Source organism: Engystomops pustulosus, chromosome 7 (assembly GCF_040894005.1).
Source record: "Engystomops pustulosus chromosome 7, aEngPut4.maternal, whole genome shotgun sequence".
Lineage (NCBI taxonomy): Eukaryota > Metazoa > Chordata > Amphibia > Anura > Leptodactylidae > Engystomops > Engystomops pustulosus.
The window spans coordinates 17,083,610-17,101,875 of NC_092417.1; the positions used below are offsets into that span (position 1 = coordinate 17,083,610).

The following is an 18,266-nucleotide window of genomic DNA, read 5'->3' on the forward strand; positions in this document are numbered from 1 at the left end:
TTATATTAAATAGACATACGGATTTGTCAAGCTCTGTGCAGCGCTGCGTTATCTGTGTGCGCTATACAAATAAATGATTATATTATTAGACATATCCCACTAGTGGTGTAACATGAATATAATGTTAAAATACTCTACTATGTTTCTCTAAAATTTAGACCTACCCTGTAAATATGCCCTAGCATTTATTTTTTGGAATAGGGCAGAAATATAAGCCCTACCCCGCAAATAAACGCTAGTTTCAAACTATATCCTCCGAAACGTGGCACCTAGAAACAAAGTTCTGGTGTTGTTTTAAAGAAGAGGGTTTTAGGTGCTGCAGAACCTGTGATATCCACTTTAAGATTTAGAGTTGGGAGTGGGATTTTCACATAACCAATTTTTTCGGAGCAGTAAATAACGTTAGACCGTGTCTTATATTTGGAGAAACGCGTCAGTGGCTGTGATGTAGAGTAGAAATGTATCTTCAACGGTTTTGTATACATTACAGGTTCCAGTCAGCCCATCACCGGGTCTAAATATGATAATCTGGGTCCTTCCAAGGAACAGAGACCCCTCCCAGGACAGACGCCAGGTGGATATTCAGGTATACTAGTACACTGTGACTTGCATTAAAGGGAACCTGTCAGCAGATTTTACCACATTAAACTTCCAGCCCCTTCAAGTAGGGGTTGTAATGTCCTTCCTAGAATTCCCTCTTTTATGTCAAATCTCACCCGTTTACAGATGAAAAAAATCTCCTTCAAAGTTCTGTAAAATATTAAAAGGAACCTTTCACCAGGGACCTCATTTTCACTAACGACAAGTAACAGAAGCCCATGACACCTGCAGTGCAAATCTGCCTTTCTACCTTCTCTAAGCATTTGCATTACAATATAATTGTGTGTTATAACTTACCTTGCACCCTGACAGAATACTCTGTGTAGTCCCAGGGGTTGGGCTTTGGTTTGCATGCATTTCAAAAAACATGTGACTTGTCTGTGGTGCAGACTCTTCAGCTCTCAGCCCCCACCTTTGTGCTCCTGTACAGCTCCTCCCTCCAGCTGACATCAGTGGGAGAGGGTGGAGCTGTACAGGAGCACAAAGGTGGGGGCTGAGAGCAGAGGAGTCTGCAGCACAGACAAGTCACGTGTTGTTTTTTGAAATGCATCTGTATACAGGTATTCTCCTCTTACTGTTCACATTAGTAGTAATTTAGCAGTTTAACTGCTTCTAAAAATCTGCACAGGAATTCCTATGGGTAAGAGAGGGACCACTTTACGACATCTATATCCAGTGTGGGATATGTGGAGGGCTTGTTCAGTAACATATGGTTACTATATACTGGTTGTCTAATCGTGCACTTCATCCCCCCTCCCCTCTTGTCTACGACTACGGTTATAAGCCACAACATTCAATGAGCAGATTCTGATTGCAGTTTTGGGATTTGGCAGTAACTCCATTATAAATTAGTTTCCATTTATAAAAGTAGATTTTTTAAATTAAGTTTCAGGAGCTGTGAAACCTACCCAGACCCCCCCGCAGCAGAGACCCTCAGGTAATGACATAGTAATGAGGTGATTTCATAGTTGGATACAATCTTGTTGTACCATAAAATTGTTATATGGTAGGATCCTACATACTAATACAGTACAGCCGGTTGTTGGCTCTGTCGGAGATTGACCATGATGGAGACTCTGGAGGCCTCTGTGTTTGGACGTTGATCATAAACATGCCTGTGTGGTCAAGCACTGAACAAAAAGTGACCATGGAGACCTGCATGGTCGGACATTGATCATTGTGGTGATTATGGAAGACTACATGGTCGGATGTTGATCAAAAAGGTGACTATGGAGGCCTTTGTGGTTGGACATTGACCATAATGGTGACTATGGAGGCCTTTGTGGTTGGACATTGACCATAATGGTGACTATGGAGGCCTTTGTGGTTGGACATTGACCATAATGGTGACTATGGAGGCCTTTGTGGTTGGACATTGACCATAATGGTGACTATGGAGGCCTTTGTGGTTGGACATTGACCCTAATGGTGACTATGGAGGCCTTTGTGGTTGGACATTGACCCTAATGGTGACTATGGAGGCCTTTGTGGTTGGACATTGACCATAATGGTGACTATGGAGGCCTTTGTGGTTGGACATTGACCGTAATTGTGACTATGGAGGTCTTTGTGGTTGGGCATTGACCGTAATGGTGACTATGGAGGCCTTTGTGGTTGGACATTGACCGTAATTGTGACTATGGAGGCCTTTGTGGTTGGACATTGACCCTAATGGTGACTATGGAGGCCTTTGTGGTTGGACAGTGACCCTAATGGTGACTATGGAGGCCTTTGTGGTTGGACATGGACCATAATGGTGACTGTGGAGGCCTTTGTGGTTGGACATTGACCCTAGTGGTGACTGTGGAGGCCTTTGTGGTTGGACATTGACCCTAATGGTGACTATGGAGGCCTTTGTGGTTGGACATTGACCCTAATGGTGACTGTGGAGGCCTTTGTGGTTGGACATTGACCGTAATGGTGACTGTGGAGGCCTTTGTGGTTGGACATTGACCATAATGGTGACTGTGGAGGCCTTTGTGGTTGGACATTGACCCTAATGGTGACTGTGGAGGCCTTTGTGGTTGGACATTGACCGTAATGGTGACTATGGAGCCCTTTGTGGTTGGACATTGACCCTAATGGTGACTATGGAGCCCTTTGTGGTTGGACATTGACCCTAATGGTGACTATGGAGGCCTTTGTGGTTGGACATTGACCCTAATGGTGACTATGGAGGCCTTTGTGGTTGGACATTGACCCTAATGGTGACTATGGAGGCCTTTGTGGTTGGACATTGACCATAATGGTGACTATGGAGGCCTTTGTGGTTGGACATTGACCATAATGGTGACTATGGAGGCCTTTGTGGTTGGACATTGACCATAATGGTGACTATGGAGGCCTTTGTGGTTGGACATTGACCATAATGGTGACTATGGAGGCCTTTGTGGTTGGACATTGACCCTAATGGTGACTATGGAGGCCTTTGTGGTTGGACATTGACCCTAATGGTGACTATGGAGGCCTTTGTGGTTGGACATTGATCAGAAAGGAGACTGTGGAGGACTCGTGGTGAAACATTGATCAGTGTAATAATTTTAGAGGTTTACATAGTTGGACATCAAAAAGGTGATAGTTGAGGCCTCTGTGGTGAAACATTGATCAAAAGGAGACTATGGAGGCCTGTGTGGTCAGTCATTGATCAAATTGTTGACTATTGAAACCTGTATGGTTGGACGTTGATTAATACGATGTTGCTACAGGGTTACATGTATGGATATTGATCAAGAAGTTGACTATGTAGGCCTGTTTAGTGGGACATTGCTAAAAAAAGGCAACTATGGAGGCCTGCGTGGTCGGACATTGATCAAAAAGTTGACTACGGAGATCTTCATGGTCGGACGTTGATCAGTAAAGCCATTTTAGAGGCTTTTATGGTCGGCAATTGATCAAAAATGTGACTATTGAGGCCTGTGGGAGATTTTCTCATCGGCCCTCCGGTTATCCCTCAAAGAGGCGGTTCCACAGCTGGGACAACCCCTTTAAACAATAAATTGGGGTCTGTTTACAAAATATACCCCATTGTCTTGTTGCTACTAAGATTTATGATCTATTTTCTCATTTATAGGATCTGACAGTCGCTATAATCCAAATCCGCAGTATCCCACATCCCGGTTGGACAGCAGTGGACCTTTGGATAAGACTGGACCCCCTATAGGTGCAGGCAAGTACACACCTCCAGGTTTATCACAATGCTGATGGGTCAGTGTGAACAGTGTTTGAGCCTCATCTCACCGTGTTGTGTTATTTTGCAGGTTTCGGTCAGACCCCACAAATCCCTGGCTCCAAATATGATAACTCGGACCCCTCTAAAGAGCCCAGATCTCTCCCGGGGCAAGGAGCGGGCGGATATTCAGGTATTTCATAGCCACACAGTGTAGACGGCTCCATACACCGTGCAGTGGCCATCTATGGTTACTGCAGGTGTGTCCTGTTCTACCTAATATCCTGCCCCCATCAAATGAGAGTCGGTCACTGATCTCCCGATATGGAAACTTGCTGGGAGGGGCCAGAAAACCCCCTGATGTCCTATAACATCTGCCCAGTGTGAACAGTGTCCGGGCGACATCACTTGTGAGATCCAACAATATTTTCATTTATATTAAAATTTCCTCCCCCTGCAGGGTCCTACAGTCAGAATCCACAGATGTCCGGCTCCAGATTAGATTATCCGCCCCCCTCTAAGGATGCGAGACCTATGACCGGACCGGCCGCAGGCGGATATTCAGGTATAGTATAAGTAACATATTTTAGGTATGTTATCTACTGAAAGTTTTGAAAGTGTAAAGGTTCAATATTAACAGGCAATCAACAAGCCTGGAAGTCTTCAGAAGGCTCCAAGCTGCGGAGATAACAGAACAGTTCCCCAGATCTCCACAAGGGGAGCCGTTGCCTTTTACTTTCATTTTTACAAAAAAGGAAAGTAACCTCTCAGATGCTGTGGTCTCATTGCCGCCTCTGGGGGTTTAAAGGTCTGTTGAAGACATTCTCTTGGATCATGAGCCTTGCTCTTCACAGGGGGAGACGTTACTTTTCCTTTCTCTTTCGCAGAAAGTAAAAGTAACCCCTCAGATGCCGTGGTCTCATCTTATCACCGCATCTGGAGGGTTAAAGGTCTGTTAAAGAAATTCTTTTGGATCACGGACCTTGCTGCAGGTCTCTCCTGCAAGATCCTCTCTCATACTACTTAGTATGTGATCCTTGGGCGTGTGTTTCGGAATTACATTTGGAACAGCTGATTGGTGCTCTTTTTGGAGCTGGACCCCCAAACCTCACTTAAAGGGCACCTACCACCACAAATCTACCTATAAAGGTAGATCGGGTGGTAGGTGCATCAATGGGACGTGAGGATAGCCCTTTTAAGGGCTAATCCTCACGTCCCCTCACTTTTTTGATAACTTTTATTCCACATATATTTAAATTTACTTATGCGGCTACCGGGGCGTGGAGTAGCCGCATATGAGATTACACGAGGCGGCTACTCCACGCCCCGGTACCCACTTTACCCCTCCTACTCACCCATCTTCGGCGCGCAGCTCCGCGTAGCTGCGCGCCCTCGTCCGGCGATCCTGCCGTCTGCGCATGCGCAGAAGAGCAGGCCCGCGCCTGCACGGTCACAACTCCGAAACAGGCGCGGGCCTGCTCTTCTGCGCATGCGCAGACGGCAGGATCGCCGGACGAGGGCGCGCAGCTACGCGGAGCTGCGCGCCGAAGATGGGTGAGTAGGAGGGGTAAAGTGGGTACCGGGGCGTGGAGTAGCCGCCTCGTGTAATCTCATATGCGGCTACTCCACGCCCCGGTAGCCGCATAAGTAAATTTAAATATATGTGGAATAAAAGTTATCAAAAAAGTGAGGGGACGTGAGGATTAGCCCTTAAAAGGGCTATCCTCACGTCCCATTGATTCACCTACCACCCAATCTACCTTTATAGGTAGATTTGTGGTGGTAGGTTTCCTTTAATGAGAAAAAACCCTTTAAACTCGATAAGAGACCTGAACAAGTGGCGCCCACCCCTTCTTCAGTGTGAACAGCACCCATTTTTTTTTTTTTTTGTTTCCCCACAGGTCCTGGATCCAGTTATAGTCAGAATTCGCAGATGGGTGGCTCAAAATTTAGTAATCCGCCTTCCTCTATGGATACGAGGTCTATGACAGGACAAACATCAGGATATTCAGGTAAAGTTCATATAGACGTCGAGATGTGAGCGGCTGTATGATGGGACGTCACACTGTCCATTAGTAACAGGTGATACAAGCCTGGAAGCCCCCACATGGCTCCTAGATGCCGATAGAATGGAACAGTTCCCCCCAATCTCCACAGGGGGAGCAGTTGTTTCTCACTTTCTCTTTTGCAGAAAGTGAAAGTAACTTCTCAGATGCCGTGGTCTCCTCGTACCACAGCATCTGTGGGGTTAAAGGTCTGTAATGGAAGTTCTCTTAGGTCAGGGACCTTGATGCTAGGTCTCTGCTGTATTGTGGGTTCCATGTTCAAAGTGTTTAAAGGGAACCTGTCAGACCCTCTCTCATATTAAAGAGGTTATTTTAACAATTTATTTTTCCTCCCACAGGTTCTGGATCCGGTTATAGTCAGAACTCGCAGATGTCCGGCTCCAAGTATAATAATCCGCCTTCCTCTATGGATACCAGGTCTATGACAGGACAGACATCGGGGGGATATTCAGGTAGGTGTATATAGAGGCCCAGGAAGCCGAGATGTGAGCGGCTGTATGATGGGACGTCACACTGTCCAATAGAAACAGGCGACAGACAAGCCTGGAAGCCTTCGCATGGCTCCTAGAAGTAACTTCTCAGATGCCGTGGTCTCCGCATACCACAGCATCTGGGGGGTTAATGGTCCGTGCTGGAAGTTTTCTTGGATCACAGACCTTGACGCCAAGTCTCCGCTTTATTTTGGGTGCCATGAAAAAATAGTGCTAAAGGGAACCTGCCAGATCCTCTTTTGGATCAAAGGGATTTTTTTGGTCACCTCCAGGCAGTTTTTATACCAATTGTTGTGTTATTCAGTGGGAGTCCCACAATTTCCCAGTACTGTTTTTTTTTTTTTTTTAACCATTTTCTTTCTCCCATAGGGTCTGAATCCAGTTATAGTCAGAATTCGCAGATGTCCGGCTCCAAATTAAATAACCCGCCCCCCTCTATGTCCGGACCACCCTCAGGTGGATATTCAGGTATCTTATACCCTGGGATGGTCTCATATAGAAGGGAGGATGCTGAGATATAAGCAGCGGGGTGATAGGATTTGGTGAAAAACAAACCCGTGACTCCGCCCCTTTGTCCATATAGAGATTTGACCCTTTAACTGTAGAACTTTATACTATGAGGATCTAAGATGGGACCCTACAATCTTGGAATCCTCTCAGAAGGCTCCAAGCTGCCAAGATTAAAGAGCAGTTCCCTTGATCTCCTTCGGGGGGAGCCGTGCCTCTTACTTTCACTTTCTGAGAATAAGAAAGTAACTTCTCAGATGCCTTGGTCTTATCTTACCACAGCATCCGGGGGGTACAGGTCTGTGAACAAAGTGTCTGTGCTGTATGGTGGGCACTATGTTTAAGTGGTGCTGCCTAAGTATTTAAGGGAACCTGTCAGATCCCCTCTCATAGTAAAGGGATTTTTTTTAACAATTTCTTTTTCCTCCCGCAGGTTCTGGATCCAGTTATAGTCAGAATTCTCAGATGTCCGGCTCCAAGTATGGCTCCTCTATGGATACAAGGTCAATGACGGGACCGACATCGGGTGGATATTCAGGTATAGCTCGTATAGAGGCCCCGGAAGCTGAGATGTGAGCGGTTGTATGATGGGACGTCACACTGTCCAATAGTGGGTGACAGACAAGCCTGGAAGCCTTCACATGGCTCCTAGATGCCGATATATAACAGAACAGTTCCCCCAATCTCCACAGGGGGAGCTTTTTAGCTTTTTACTATCTCCTTCACAGAAAGTGAAAGTAACTTCTCAGATGCCGTGGTCTCCTCTTACCACAGCATCTGGGAGGTTAATGGTATGTGATGGAATTTGTCTTTGATCGCCCTTGCCCACAGGTCTCTGCTGTGTTTTGGGTGCCATGTGTAAACAGTGTTTAAAAGGGGTTGTCCTTTGCTGGTGGGTTGGGGGCTGTGAAAAAACAAACAAACAAAAAACCTTCGCTTACTTCCCTTTGCACTTGCGGCGTCCTGTGCCGCTGTCCGTTGCTACAGGGGCACAACACCTCCGCTCCGACAGCGTTGCCTGCCGAGAACACCCACCCGTCCCTATGTCCCAGTGCTATAGCCCTGTGCCCCAGGCCGCCGTAAGTTCTCCAAGCGGAGATGTCGTGCAGGTGGTGGTGCAGGACACCGCAAGCGCCCGAGGTAAGGGAGTAAAGTTATTATATATGTTGGACAACCCCTTTAAGGGAACCTGTCAGATCCTCTTTTCTATTAAAGGTATTTTTTGTCTGTATACCAATTAGTATGTTATTCAGTCCCACGGTTTCCCAGTACTGGGGTCTTTTTAACCATTTATTCCTCCCACAGGTTCTGAATCCAGTTATAGTCAGAATTCGCAGATGTCCGGCTCCAAATTAAATAACCCGCCCCCTTCTATGTCCGGACCAGCGCCAGGTGGATATTCAGGTATCTTATAACCTGGGATGGTCTCATATAGAAGGCAGGATGCTGAGATATAAGCCACCTGGTGATAGACTACAGTAATGAAAGGGTCCATCTCCACTTCGACAAAGGGGCGGAGTCACTTGTTTGCTTTTTTTTCATCAAATCACAGATAGTGTTCTAAGATCTGACCCTACAGTCTTGGACTCCTCTCAGAAGTCTTCAAGAACAGTTCCCCCGCTCTCCACTGGGGGGAGCCATTCCTTTTACTTTCTCAGAAAGTAACTTCTCGGATGCCGTGGTCTCATCTTACCACAGCATCTAGGCGGTTAACAGCCTGTGAACAAAGTGTCCCTGCTGTATTGTGGGCACAATGTGTAAACATGCTGCCTTAGTGTTAAAGGGAACCTGTCAGATCCTCCCTTATATTAAAGGGATTTTTTAACAATTTTTTTTTTCCTCCCGCAGGTTCTGGATCCGGTTATAGTCAGAATTCTCAGATGTCCGGCTCCAATTATAATAATCCGCCTCCCTCTATGGATACCAGGTCTATGCCGGGACAGACATCGGGTGGATATTCAGGTAGGTACATATAGAGATCCAGGAAGCCATAATGATAGAACATCACACTGTCCAATAGTAACAGGTGATACAAGCCTGGAAGCCCCCACATGGCTCCTAGATGCTGATATATAACAGAACAGTTCCCCCCAATCTCCACAGGGGGAGCCGTTCATTCCCACTTTCTCTTTCGCAGTAAGTGTAAGTTACTTCTCAGATGCCGTGGTCTCCTCATACCACAGCATCTGTGGGGTTAAAGGTCTGTAATGGAAGTTCTCTTAGGTCACGGACCTTGATGCTAGGTCTCAGCTGTATCATGGGTTCCACTTTTAAACATGTTGCCTAAGTGTTAAAGGGAACCTGTCAGATCCTATCTCATATTAAAGTGAGGATTTTAACAATTTCCTTTTTCCTCCCGCAGGTTCTGGATCCGGTTATAGTCAGAATTCTCAGATGTCCGGCTCCAAGTATAATAATCCGCCTTCCTCTATGGATACCAGGTCTATGCCGGGACAGACATCGGGGGGATATTCAGGTATAGCTCATATAGAGGCCCAGGAAGCTGAGATGTGAGCGGCTGTATGATTGGACGTCACACTGTCCAATAGGTGACAGACAAGCCTGGAAGCCCTCACATGGCTCCTAGATGCCGATAGAATGAAACAGTTCCCCCCAATCTCCACAGGGGGAGCCGTTCTTTCTCAGTAACTCCTCAGATGCCGTGGTCTCCTCATACCACAGCATCTGGGGGGTAAAAGGTCTGTAATGGAAGTTCTCTTGGGTCACGGACCTTGATGCTAGGTCTCTGCTGTATTGTGGGTTCCATGTTCAAACATGTGGCCTAAGTGTAAAAGGGAACCTGTCAGATCCTCTCTCATATTAAAGATTTTTTTAACAATTTCTTTTTCCCCCTACAGGTTCGGGATCCAGTTATAGTCAGAATTCTCAGATGGCTTCAAAGTTTAATAATCCGCCTTCCTCTATGGATACGAGGTCTATGACAGGACAAGCATCGGGTGGATATTCAGGTGAGGGCTATATAGACGTCCGTATGATGGGACGTCACACTGTTTAATAGTAGCAGACGATAGACAATGGCTCCTAGATGCCGATAGAATGGAACAGTTCCCCCCAATCTCCACAGGGGGGAGCCTTTTTTTTTTTTTTTTTTAGCAGAAAGTGAAAGTAACTCCTCAGATGCCAGGGTCTCCTCTTACCACTGCATCTGGGGGGTTATTTGTCTGGGATGGAAGTTTTCGTGGCTCACGGACCTGGATGGAAGTTCTCTCTTGTAGTTTGGGTATTATGTATAAATAAGTGGTTAAGGGAACCTGCCGGATCCTCTTCCACATTAAAGGGCAGTTTTGATATTTATTGGTATATTATTCGGGTGGGAGTCACACAATTTCCTATTTTTTTTTTTCCTTCTCACAGGTTCTGGATCCGGTTATAGTCAGAATTCTCAGATGTCCGGCTCCAAGTATAATAATCCGCCTTCCTCTATGGATACCAGGTCTATGACGGGACAGACATCGGGGGGATATTCAGGTATAGTTTATATAGGAAGCCCAGATGTGAGCGGCTGTATAATGGGACGTCACACTGTGATTTGCCGATCAACCACCCAGTGACTCCGCCCCTTTGTCCAGTTAGAGATGGACCCTTTAATTACTATAGAGTTTTCTACTATGAGGGTCTCAGATGTGACCCTGCAGTGAATTGTTTACAGGATATGACAGTCGCTATAGCCAGTATTCCTCCTCGGGAATGGACTCTGGAGCTGTGAGTAAGAGCGGACCCTCCACTGCTGCAAGTAACATCTCATCTCCTCACACTGCTGTGCTCTCGGCTCTCTGCAGAGACCTGTGTACTCTTACCTCTGAGTATGAATAATAGCTTTATATTTCAGGATTCTAGTTTATTTTGACGGGTTCTGATACTCCTCACACTGCTGTGCTCTTAGCTCTCTGCAGGCAGTATTACGTATTATTCCCGGAGAGATGTGTATTCTCACCTTTTAGTATTTTGTTAGTAGCAGCAGGACTGTGAAAAATGCATTTATATTGTAGGATTCTAGCTTCCGGTGGTATGTCCTGACACTGCTGTGCAGCCGTTAGTATTGTCCTTAAAGAGATAAGTAATCCTACCTTTGTATATGTTATTAGTAGCAGCAGGACTGTGAATAATATATAGTATAGTATGTTACCAGATTCTAGTATCTGTTGCTGTGTCTTGACACTGCTGTGCTCTTAGCACTCTGCAGACAGTGTTTCGGTATTGTTCCTGGAGGGTTGTGCAATCATACCTCTGTATGTCAGTAGTAGCAGCAGGACTATGGATTATGGGGCGTATCCTCACACTGCTGTTCCCTTTATTTTCTAAACTGTGTTCCGCCACAGTCCCTCCCCTCTGCAATAAGTGACTGCTGTACTGTCCAACCAGAAGCCTGTTACAGCTTCCAATCAGAGAAGAGCAGTTTAGAGCACAGCAGTGTGAGGACACGCCCCCAGTGCACTTAAATATTCTACATGTTAATTATATTGTAGTTTCACTTCTGCTCCTATTAATGGCCCCGTCATGGAGACCCAATAACAATTACCTGAACAATCTCCTCCCCACAGGTTCTGAGACCCGTTACAGTCAGAACTCGCAGATGTCCGGGTCCATGTACAGTAACCTGGGCCCCTCTAAGGACTCAAGGCCTATGACCGGACCAGCCGCAGGAGGGTATCCAGGTACGTGCTGTCCTTAGATATGAGAGGACTCCGCCCCCTTGGGGTCTCAGACCCCCCCATGTTATATAAAGTCACAACCCATTGATTATAATTTTGTATTCTGGTTTATGATATCATTAACCCCTCACAGGATCTGACAGTCGCTATAACCAAAATCCACAATACTCCGGTTCCACTGGATCAACGGGACAGTCCATGGGTGCAGGTAGGTACAGACCTCCAGGGTTATTCAGTATTGGTCACGCGGCCAGAGTTAAAGGGTTTGTCTCAAATAATTGATATTGTTTGTGTAATAAGCAACATAATTACTTTCTGTATCAATTCCTCATGGTTTTCTAGATCTCTGCTTGCTGTTAGTCTATCCGAAGCTTCATTGTTAACTTCCTGTGGACAACGGTCCCTGGTTATGTGATGTGACATCACATGACCAGGGATATAATGAGCCCTGCACCTGTGTGACATCACATGACCAGGGATATAACGAGCCGTGCACCTGTGTGACATCACATTTCCAGGGATATACCAAGCCATGCACCTGTGAGACATCACATGACCAGGTATATAACGAGCCGTGCACCTGTGTGACATCACATGACCAGGGATATATAACGAGCCGTGCACCTGTGTGACATCACATGACCAGGGATATATAACGAGCCGTGCACCTGTGTGACATCACATGACCAGGGATATATAACGAGCCGTGCACCTGTGTGACATCACATGACCAGGGATATATAACGAGCCGTGCACCTGTGTGACATCACATGACCAGGGATATATAACGAGCCGTGCACCTGTGTGACATCACATGACCAGGGATTTATAACGAGCCGTGCACCTGTGTGACATCATATGACCAGGGAGTGGTGTTAATCCAGACAAAGTAAACAAAATAATGACAGAAAGTAGAGATCTAGGAAACCGCGAGGAATTGATACAGAAAGTATATTGGGAAATTGTAGAACTTTTCATCACGCAATCCATATTAATTATTCAGTGAAAATGAACAACCCCTCTAATGTCTTTCCTGTGGTCAGGAGATGATTATATCACATGGTGCTGTGCCGCGTCCGTGTACATGAAGTTGATCCTCTTTACTTGGGGAGTTCAGTGTAATTCATGGGGCTATGGTTGACCTGTGCTGGTTTGGCTGAGCTGTAATTCCAAGCACGGCCACTATACTATATACAGCGCTGTGAGTGGTGAGGCTGCTGCACTTGTATGATCCGTGAAGGAGTCGGGGGGGGGGGGGGGGGGGTCGAGCCCTCGCTCATCAGGTATTGATGCCTAAGGACAGGTGATCAATAAATAAATCCTGTAACGCCCCTTTAAATAAGGAACCTTTTATATTCTCTTAATTTGCATAGATCCTAAAGCGAAGTATAATGAGATGCAGTGGAGCAGCGGATCCCAGTCAGGAGGCCAAAGCTTCTACACCGAGACGCCATCATCCAGTGGGGCGGGGAGATATGGAGGTAATACATGATGTGACCTGTCATGCAGTGCGTCACCACTAGGGGGCGGGGCAGTAATCATCTGATGTGATGTGTCATGCAGTGCGTCACCACTAGGGGGCGGGGCAGTAATCATCTGATGTGATGTGTCATGCAGTGCGTCACCACTAGGGGGGGCGGGGCAGTAATCATCTGATGTGATGTGTCATGCAGTGCGTCACCACTAGGGGGCGGGGCAGTAATCATCTGATGTGATGTGTCATGCAGTGTGTCACCACTAGGGGGCGGGGCAGTAATCATCTGATGTGATGTGTCATGCAGTGTGTCACCACTAGGGGGCGGGGCAGTAATCATCTGATGTGATGTGTCATGCAGTGTGTCACCACTAGGGGGCGGGGCAGTAATCATCTGATGTGATGTGTCATGCAGTGTGTCACCACTAGGGGGCGGGGCAGTAATCATCTGAGGGTCTTTCCACAGAGTCGTACACACAAGGTCAGTGGGCGTCCCAGTACAGCAGCAGAACAATGCCGGCATCAGACAGACCCACAGGTAAGTATTCATCCTAATATACCGGATCCATCGTGTAGGGTGAGGCTGCTGGTAAGTGACGCTGTATCTTCCTGGTTACATTGCAGGACCTCCCAGTCAGCCACCTACAGGCACAGCAGGGTTCTCCTCGGACCGGCCGCAGGGCACCTGGCCCAACCCCGCACCCCCCAAGGGCATCCTCAAAAACAAGACAACAAATCTGCCCTAATACAGGGAAACCCTGCTGTAAGTGATGATATCATATGCTGCATGAGGTCATAGTGATGTCATGGAGGGAGGGGCCGGTGTATGTCCACTTCTTTTCTAACTCTAATTCCCTTTATTTCCTGTCTTTTCTTTTTATGGTTTTCCATATATTTGCAGTTTTCCATCTCCTTTTTGTTTTCATGTTCCCTTTTTCCTTATACATTTCTTCTCTATATTTCCTCCCTTCTGATGTTTCTACCATGTTATTTTCCTTTTATTTCTCTACCATCTCCTCCTGGTTTTGTCTTTATTTTCTCTCACTACTTTTCTACCACTATTTCCCGCACTCCCCTCCATTCCTCCGTCTGTTCCTTTTTCTCTATCCCTTCCTTTCTACTTCATTTCTTCCTTTCTCTTCCTCCTTTACTTTCTTTCCTTTCCTTATTTATTTTTTATTTCCTCCCTCCTTAACTTCCTTTTTCTTTTCCCCTTCCCTTTCTCCTTCCGGTCACCTTTCCCTTTCTCTTTCCGTTCCCCTTTCTCTTTCCGTTTCTCTTTCTCCGTTTCCCTTTCTGTTTCTCTCTCTCCGTTTCCCTTTCTGTTTCTCTCTCTCCGTTCCCCTTTCTGTTTCTCTCTCTCCGTTCCCCTTTCTGTTTCTCTCTCTCCGTTCCCCTTTCTGTTTCTCTCTCTCCGTTCCCCTTTCTGTTTCTCTCTCTCCGTTCCCCTTTCTGTTTCTCTCTCTCCGTTCCCCTTTCTGTTTCTCTCTCTCCGTTCCCCTTTCTGTTTCTCTCTCTCCGTTCCCCTTTCCCTTTCTCCGTTTCCCCTTTCCCTTTCTCCGTTTCCCCTTTCCCTTTCTCCGTTTCCCCTTTCCCTTTCTCCGTTTCCCCTTTCCCTTTCTCCGGTCCCCTTTCCCTTTCTCCGGTCCCCTTTCCCTTTCTCCGTTTCCCCTTTCCCTTTCTCCGTTTCCCCTTTCCCTTTCTCCGTTTCCCCTTTCCCTTTCTCCGTTTCCCCTTTCCCTTTCTCCGTTTCCCCTTTCCCTTTCTCCGTTTCCCCTTTCCCTTTCTCCGTTTCCCCTTTCCCTTTCTCCGTTTCCCCTTTCCCTTTCTCCGTTTCCCCTTTCCCTTTCTCCGTTTCCCCTTTCCCTTTCTCTTTCCGTTCCCCTTTCCCTTTCTCTTTCCGTTCCCCTTTCCCTTTCTCTTTCCGTTCCCCTTTCCCTTTCTCTTTCCCCTTTCCCTTTCTCTCTCCGTTTCCCCTTTCCCTTTCTCTCTCCGTTTCCCCTTTCCCTTTCTCTCTCCGTTTCCCCTTTCCCTTTCTCTCTCCGTTTCCCCTTTCCCTTCTTCCCCCCTGTCCTTCTTCCCCCCTGTCCTTCTTCCCCCCTGTCCTTCTTCCCCCCTGTCCTTCTTCCCCCCTGTCCTTCTTCCCCCCTGTCCTTCTTCCCCCCTGTCCTTCTTCCTTACTTCCCACATTGTGGAGCAGTACATGCAGTAAGTAACTTGTAGTTGTTCTGGTGTGGGCAGGACCTGTGTGTAGCGCTCATCGTATCTCGCTGTCACCTAATTTTCCGTCTTCTTATTGACAGGTGACATTCCCCCGAATATGAAGAACCCGGAGCTCTGCCTTCGGTCCGGAGCGGCGCTCATTTTCATGTTTGTCCATTTCACTGTCTCTTTCTAAGGTCACATTTATCCGTCTCTTTCTATCCGGAGAGATAAGACGGGGCTTCTCTCGTCCGGTCGCTTGTATATAATTTTAGGATTTTCTCTTTATTCTTTTAAGGGACGACTTGTTTTGTTAACAGTAAAATGTGACCTGAAACCTGGCGCTCGCCTTGTGTGATTCTATGTGGTTATAGCGGCGCCACCTGGTGTGCAAAGTGTGTGAAATTATTCACAATCTTATCCTTAGAATACACTCACCGGCCACTTTATTAGGTACACCTGTCCAACTGCTCGTTAACACTTAATTTCTAATCAGCCAATCACATGGCGGCAACTCAGTGCATTTAGGCATGTACACATGGTCAAGACAATCTCCTGCAGTTCTCCCGAGCATCAGTATGGGGAAGAAAGGTTATTTGAGGCCTTTGAACGTGGCATGGTTGTTGGTGCGAGAAGGGCTGGTCTGAGTATTTCAGAAACTGCTGATCTACTGGGATTTTCACGCACAACCATCTCTAGGGTTTACAGAGAATGGTCCGAAAAAGAAAAACCATCCAGTGAGCGGCAGTTCTGTGGGCGGAAATGCCTTGTTGATGCCAGAGGTCAGAGGAGAATGGGCAGACTGGTTCGAGCTGATAGAAAGGCAACAGTGACTCAAATCGCCACCCGTTACAACCAAGGTAGGCAGAAGAGCATCTCTGAACGCACAGTACGTCCAACTTTGAGGCAGATGGGCTACAGCAGCAGAAGACCACACCGGGTGCCACTCCTTTCAGCTAAGAACAGGAAACTGAGGCTACAATTTGCACAAGCTCATCGAAATTGGACAGTAGAAGATTGGAAAAACGTTGCCTGGTCTGATGAGTCTCGATTTCTGCTGCGACATTCGGATGGTAGGGTCAGAATTTGGCGTCAACAACATGAAAGCATGGATCCATCCTGCCTTGTATCAGCGGTTCAGGCTGGTGGTGGTGGTGTCATGGATCCATCCTGCCTTGTATCAGCGGGTCAGGCTGGTGGTGGTGGTGTCATGGATCCATCCTGCCTTGTATCAGCGGTTCAGGCTGGTGGTGGTGGGGTCATGGTGTGGGGAATTTTTCCTACCTGAGTATTGTTGCTGACCGTGTCCATCCCTTTATGAGCACAATGTACCCTGTAACATCTGATGGCTACTTTCAGCAGGATAATGCGCCATGTCATAAAGCTGGAATCATCTCAGACTGGTTTCTTGAACATGACAATGAGGTCACTGTACTCAAATGGCCTCCACAGTCACCAGATCTCAATCCAATAGAGCATCTTTGGGATGTGGTGGAACGGGAGATTCGCATCATGGATGTGCAGCCGACAAATCTGCGGCAACCGTGTGATGCCATCATGTCAATATGACCAAAATCTCTGAGGAGCTTCCAGCACCTTGTTGAATCTATGCCACGAAGAATTGAGGCAGTTCTGATGGCAAAAGGGGGTCCAACCCGTTACTACCATGGTGTACCTAATAAAGTGGCCAGTGAGTGTATGTCATCAGTATCTGATGGGTGGGGGTCAGATACCTGGCGCCCCCACTGGACAGCAGTTTCTATACTGCTTAGCACTGTACGGTGGCTGTGTTGGGTATTGCAGCTCAGCTTCAGCAGTACAGCCGGCTATGTGAAGGAGGTACACAAAATCTACACCAGCAAAACCGTAGTAAGTGCCTCTTCTTCCTGGAGATGTAATACCAGGAGCAGGGGTCCTGTGGTCACATTCTCTGTGGCTCACTAGTCTTTGGCACGACGCCTAACCACAAATGGTAGAAGAAACCCCTCTGTGGGCTGAGGTTAGCCTCGAATGTCTCAGCCTATGTTCTGTCTAGCATAATGGCTGCTGCAGGACATGAAGAGTGTCATCTACGAGCAGCAACTGGTTCTGCTTTTAGGCTCTGACATACAAGATCCACCCCCTGGACCCATCCACCAATCAGAATGACTATTTCAATAGAAACAGCGCCACCCCTGTCTACAGGTCATTTTTGGTATTGCAATTCTGTTACATTGAAATTAAAGAGGTCGAGGTGTAATATTTTTTTCTCAACATATTCAGAATAAAATGTACTAGATGGGATCTATGGACGGGTGGGGGAGGCGTCAAATAATTCAGGTCCCATCTGATTAGGAAAGTTCTACAACCTTTGGCACCAGTATAGCAAAAGAGAATGGATCCTGAAGTCCAGTGCTGGAGCCAGAACTGCTGCTTTTAATAAAGTGTTTAGACCTTAAAGGGGTTTTTTTAGGAATCCTGGAAAGTCCTGTGGGGGTTCCAAAAATAGTCACGTGATTTGGTCTGAGGTTGGGCCTGTGCTCTCTGGAACCAGAAGATTCATGCGATGGAGAAGGGGGTAGATACAATTAACATGACAAAGTTTACCAGGCTTCCTGAAAAACCCCTTTAAGGATCTGATATGTACAACCTATTCGTTGGCTCGTCTGGAAGCTGTGGAGATACAGGCCCTGACCGGACCGCAGCTGTCCTAAGCTCCGACTGCTCATCGGAAATTGTCTATCCTAAGCTACTGCCTGGATGCGGAGGGTCCCAACCCATAAACAATCACAGTTACAATAGTATAACTAATCTCCGGAGCTCTTCACACAGACTGTATGCAGTAAGCTCCTGGGTGCCCCCTAGTGGTGTCATGCCCCCCAGACCCCTCGAATGGGATAGGAAGCAGACAGCACCATCCTGTACGTGGTGGTCAGAACTGGGTACTGCAACTCGGTTCTGCCTCATTTCGCTAATGCAGATCTGCCACTGCACACAGAATGGCGCTGTCCACTTCCTTATCACTTGCTGAAAACGGCTGATCTATTCGCACCAATCCGATATTGAGCACCCATTCTCTAGGACGCCCCCTTTTAAGGGTTCAAATGT

The 18,266-nt window shown here is 47.0% G+C and overlaps 1 protein-coding gene across 11 annotated transcripts in view; it reads left to right on the plus strand.

Annotated features, from left to right (window-relative positions):
• LOC140069356 (uncharacterized) overlaps nucleotides 1–15,521 on the plus strand; it is a 45,030-nt gene extending 29,509 nt beyond the window's left edge. For 2 of the 11 annotated variants that reach the window (XM_072114959.1, XM_072114958.1), the window contains exons 22-42: nucleotides 491–586; nucleotides 1,487–1,537; nucleotides 3,671–3,766; nucleotides 3,858–3,959; nucleotides 4,227–4,331; nucleotides 5,668–5,778; nucleotides 6,171–6,284; nucleotides 6,693–6,791; nucleotides 7,264–7,368; nucleotides 8,136–8,234; nucleotides 8,679–8,792; nucleotides 9,193–9,306; nucleotides 9,689–9,799; nucleotides 10,206–10,319; nucleotides 10,501–10,584; nucleotides 11,393–11,506; nucleotides 11,637–11,711; nucleotides 12,877–12,984; nucleotides 13,444–13,515; nucleotides 13,602–13,740; nucleotides 15,281–15,521. In XM_072114959.1, the coding sequence (XP_071971060.1) occupies nucleotides 491–586; nucleotides 1,487–1,537; nucleotides 3,671–3,766; nucleotides 3,858–3,959; nucleotides 4,227–4,331; nucleotides 5,668–5,778; nucleotides 6,171–6,284; nucleotides 6,693–6,791; nucleotides 7,264–7,368; nucleotides 8,136–8,234; nucleotides 8,679–8,792; nucleotides 9,193–9,306; nucleotides 9,689–9,799; nucleotides 10,206–10,319; nucleotides 10,501–10,584; nucleotides 11,393–11,506; nucleotides 11,637–11,711; nucleotides 12,877–12,984; nucleotides 13,444–13,515; nucleotides 13,602–13,723 (2,006 nt within the window). In that variant the 3' untranslated portion in view covers nucleotides 13,724–13,740; nucleotides 15,281–15,521. The remainder of the gene's footprint in view (nucleotides 1–490; nucleotides 587–1,486; nucleotides 1,538–3,670; nucleotides 3,767–3,857; nucleotides 3,960–4,226; nucleotides 4,332–5,667; nucleotides 5,779–6,170; nucleotides 6,285–6,692; nucleotides 6,792–7,263; nucleotides 7,369–8,135; nucleotides 8,235–8,678; nucleotides 8,793–9,192; nucleotides 9,307–9,688; nucleotides 9,800–10,205; nucleotides 10,320–10,500; nucleotides 10,585–11,392; nucleotides 11,507–11,636; nucleotides 11,712–12,876; nucleotides 12,985–13,443; nucleotides 13,516–13,601; nucleotides 13,741–15,280) is intronic. The other 9 variants (XM_072114964.1, XM_072114963.1, XM_072114962.1 and 6 more) reach the window with 9 other exon arrangements.
• The last annotated feature ends 2,745 nt before the right edge of the window (nucleotides 15,522–18,266 follow it).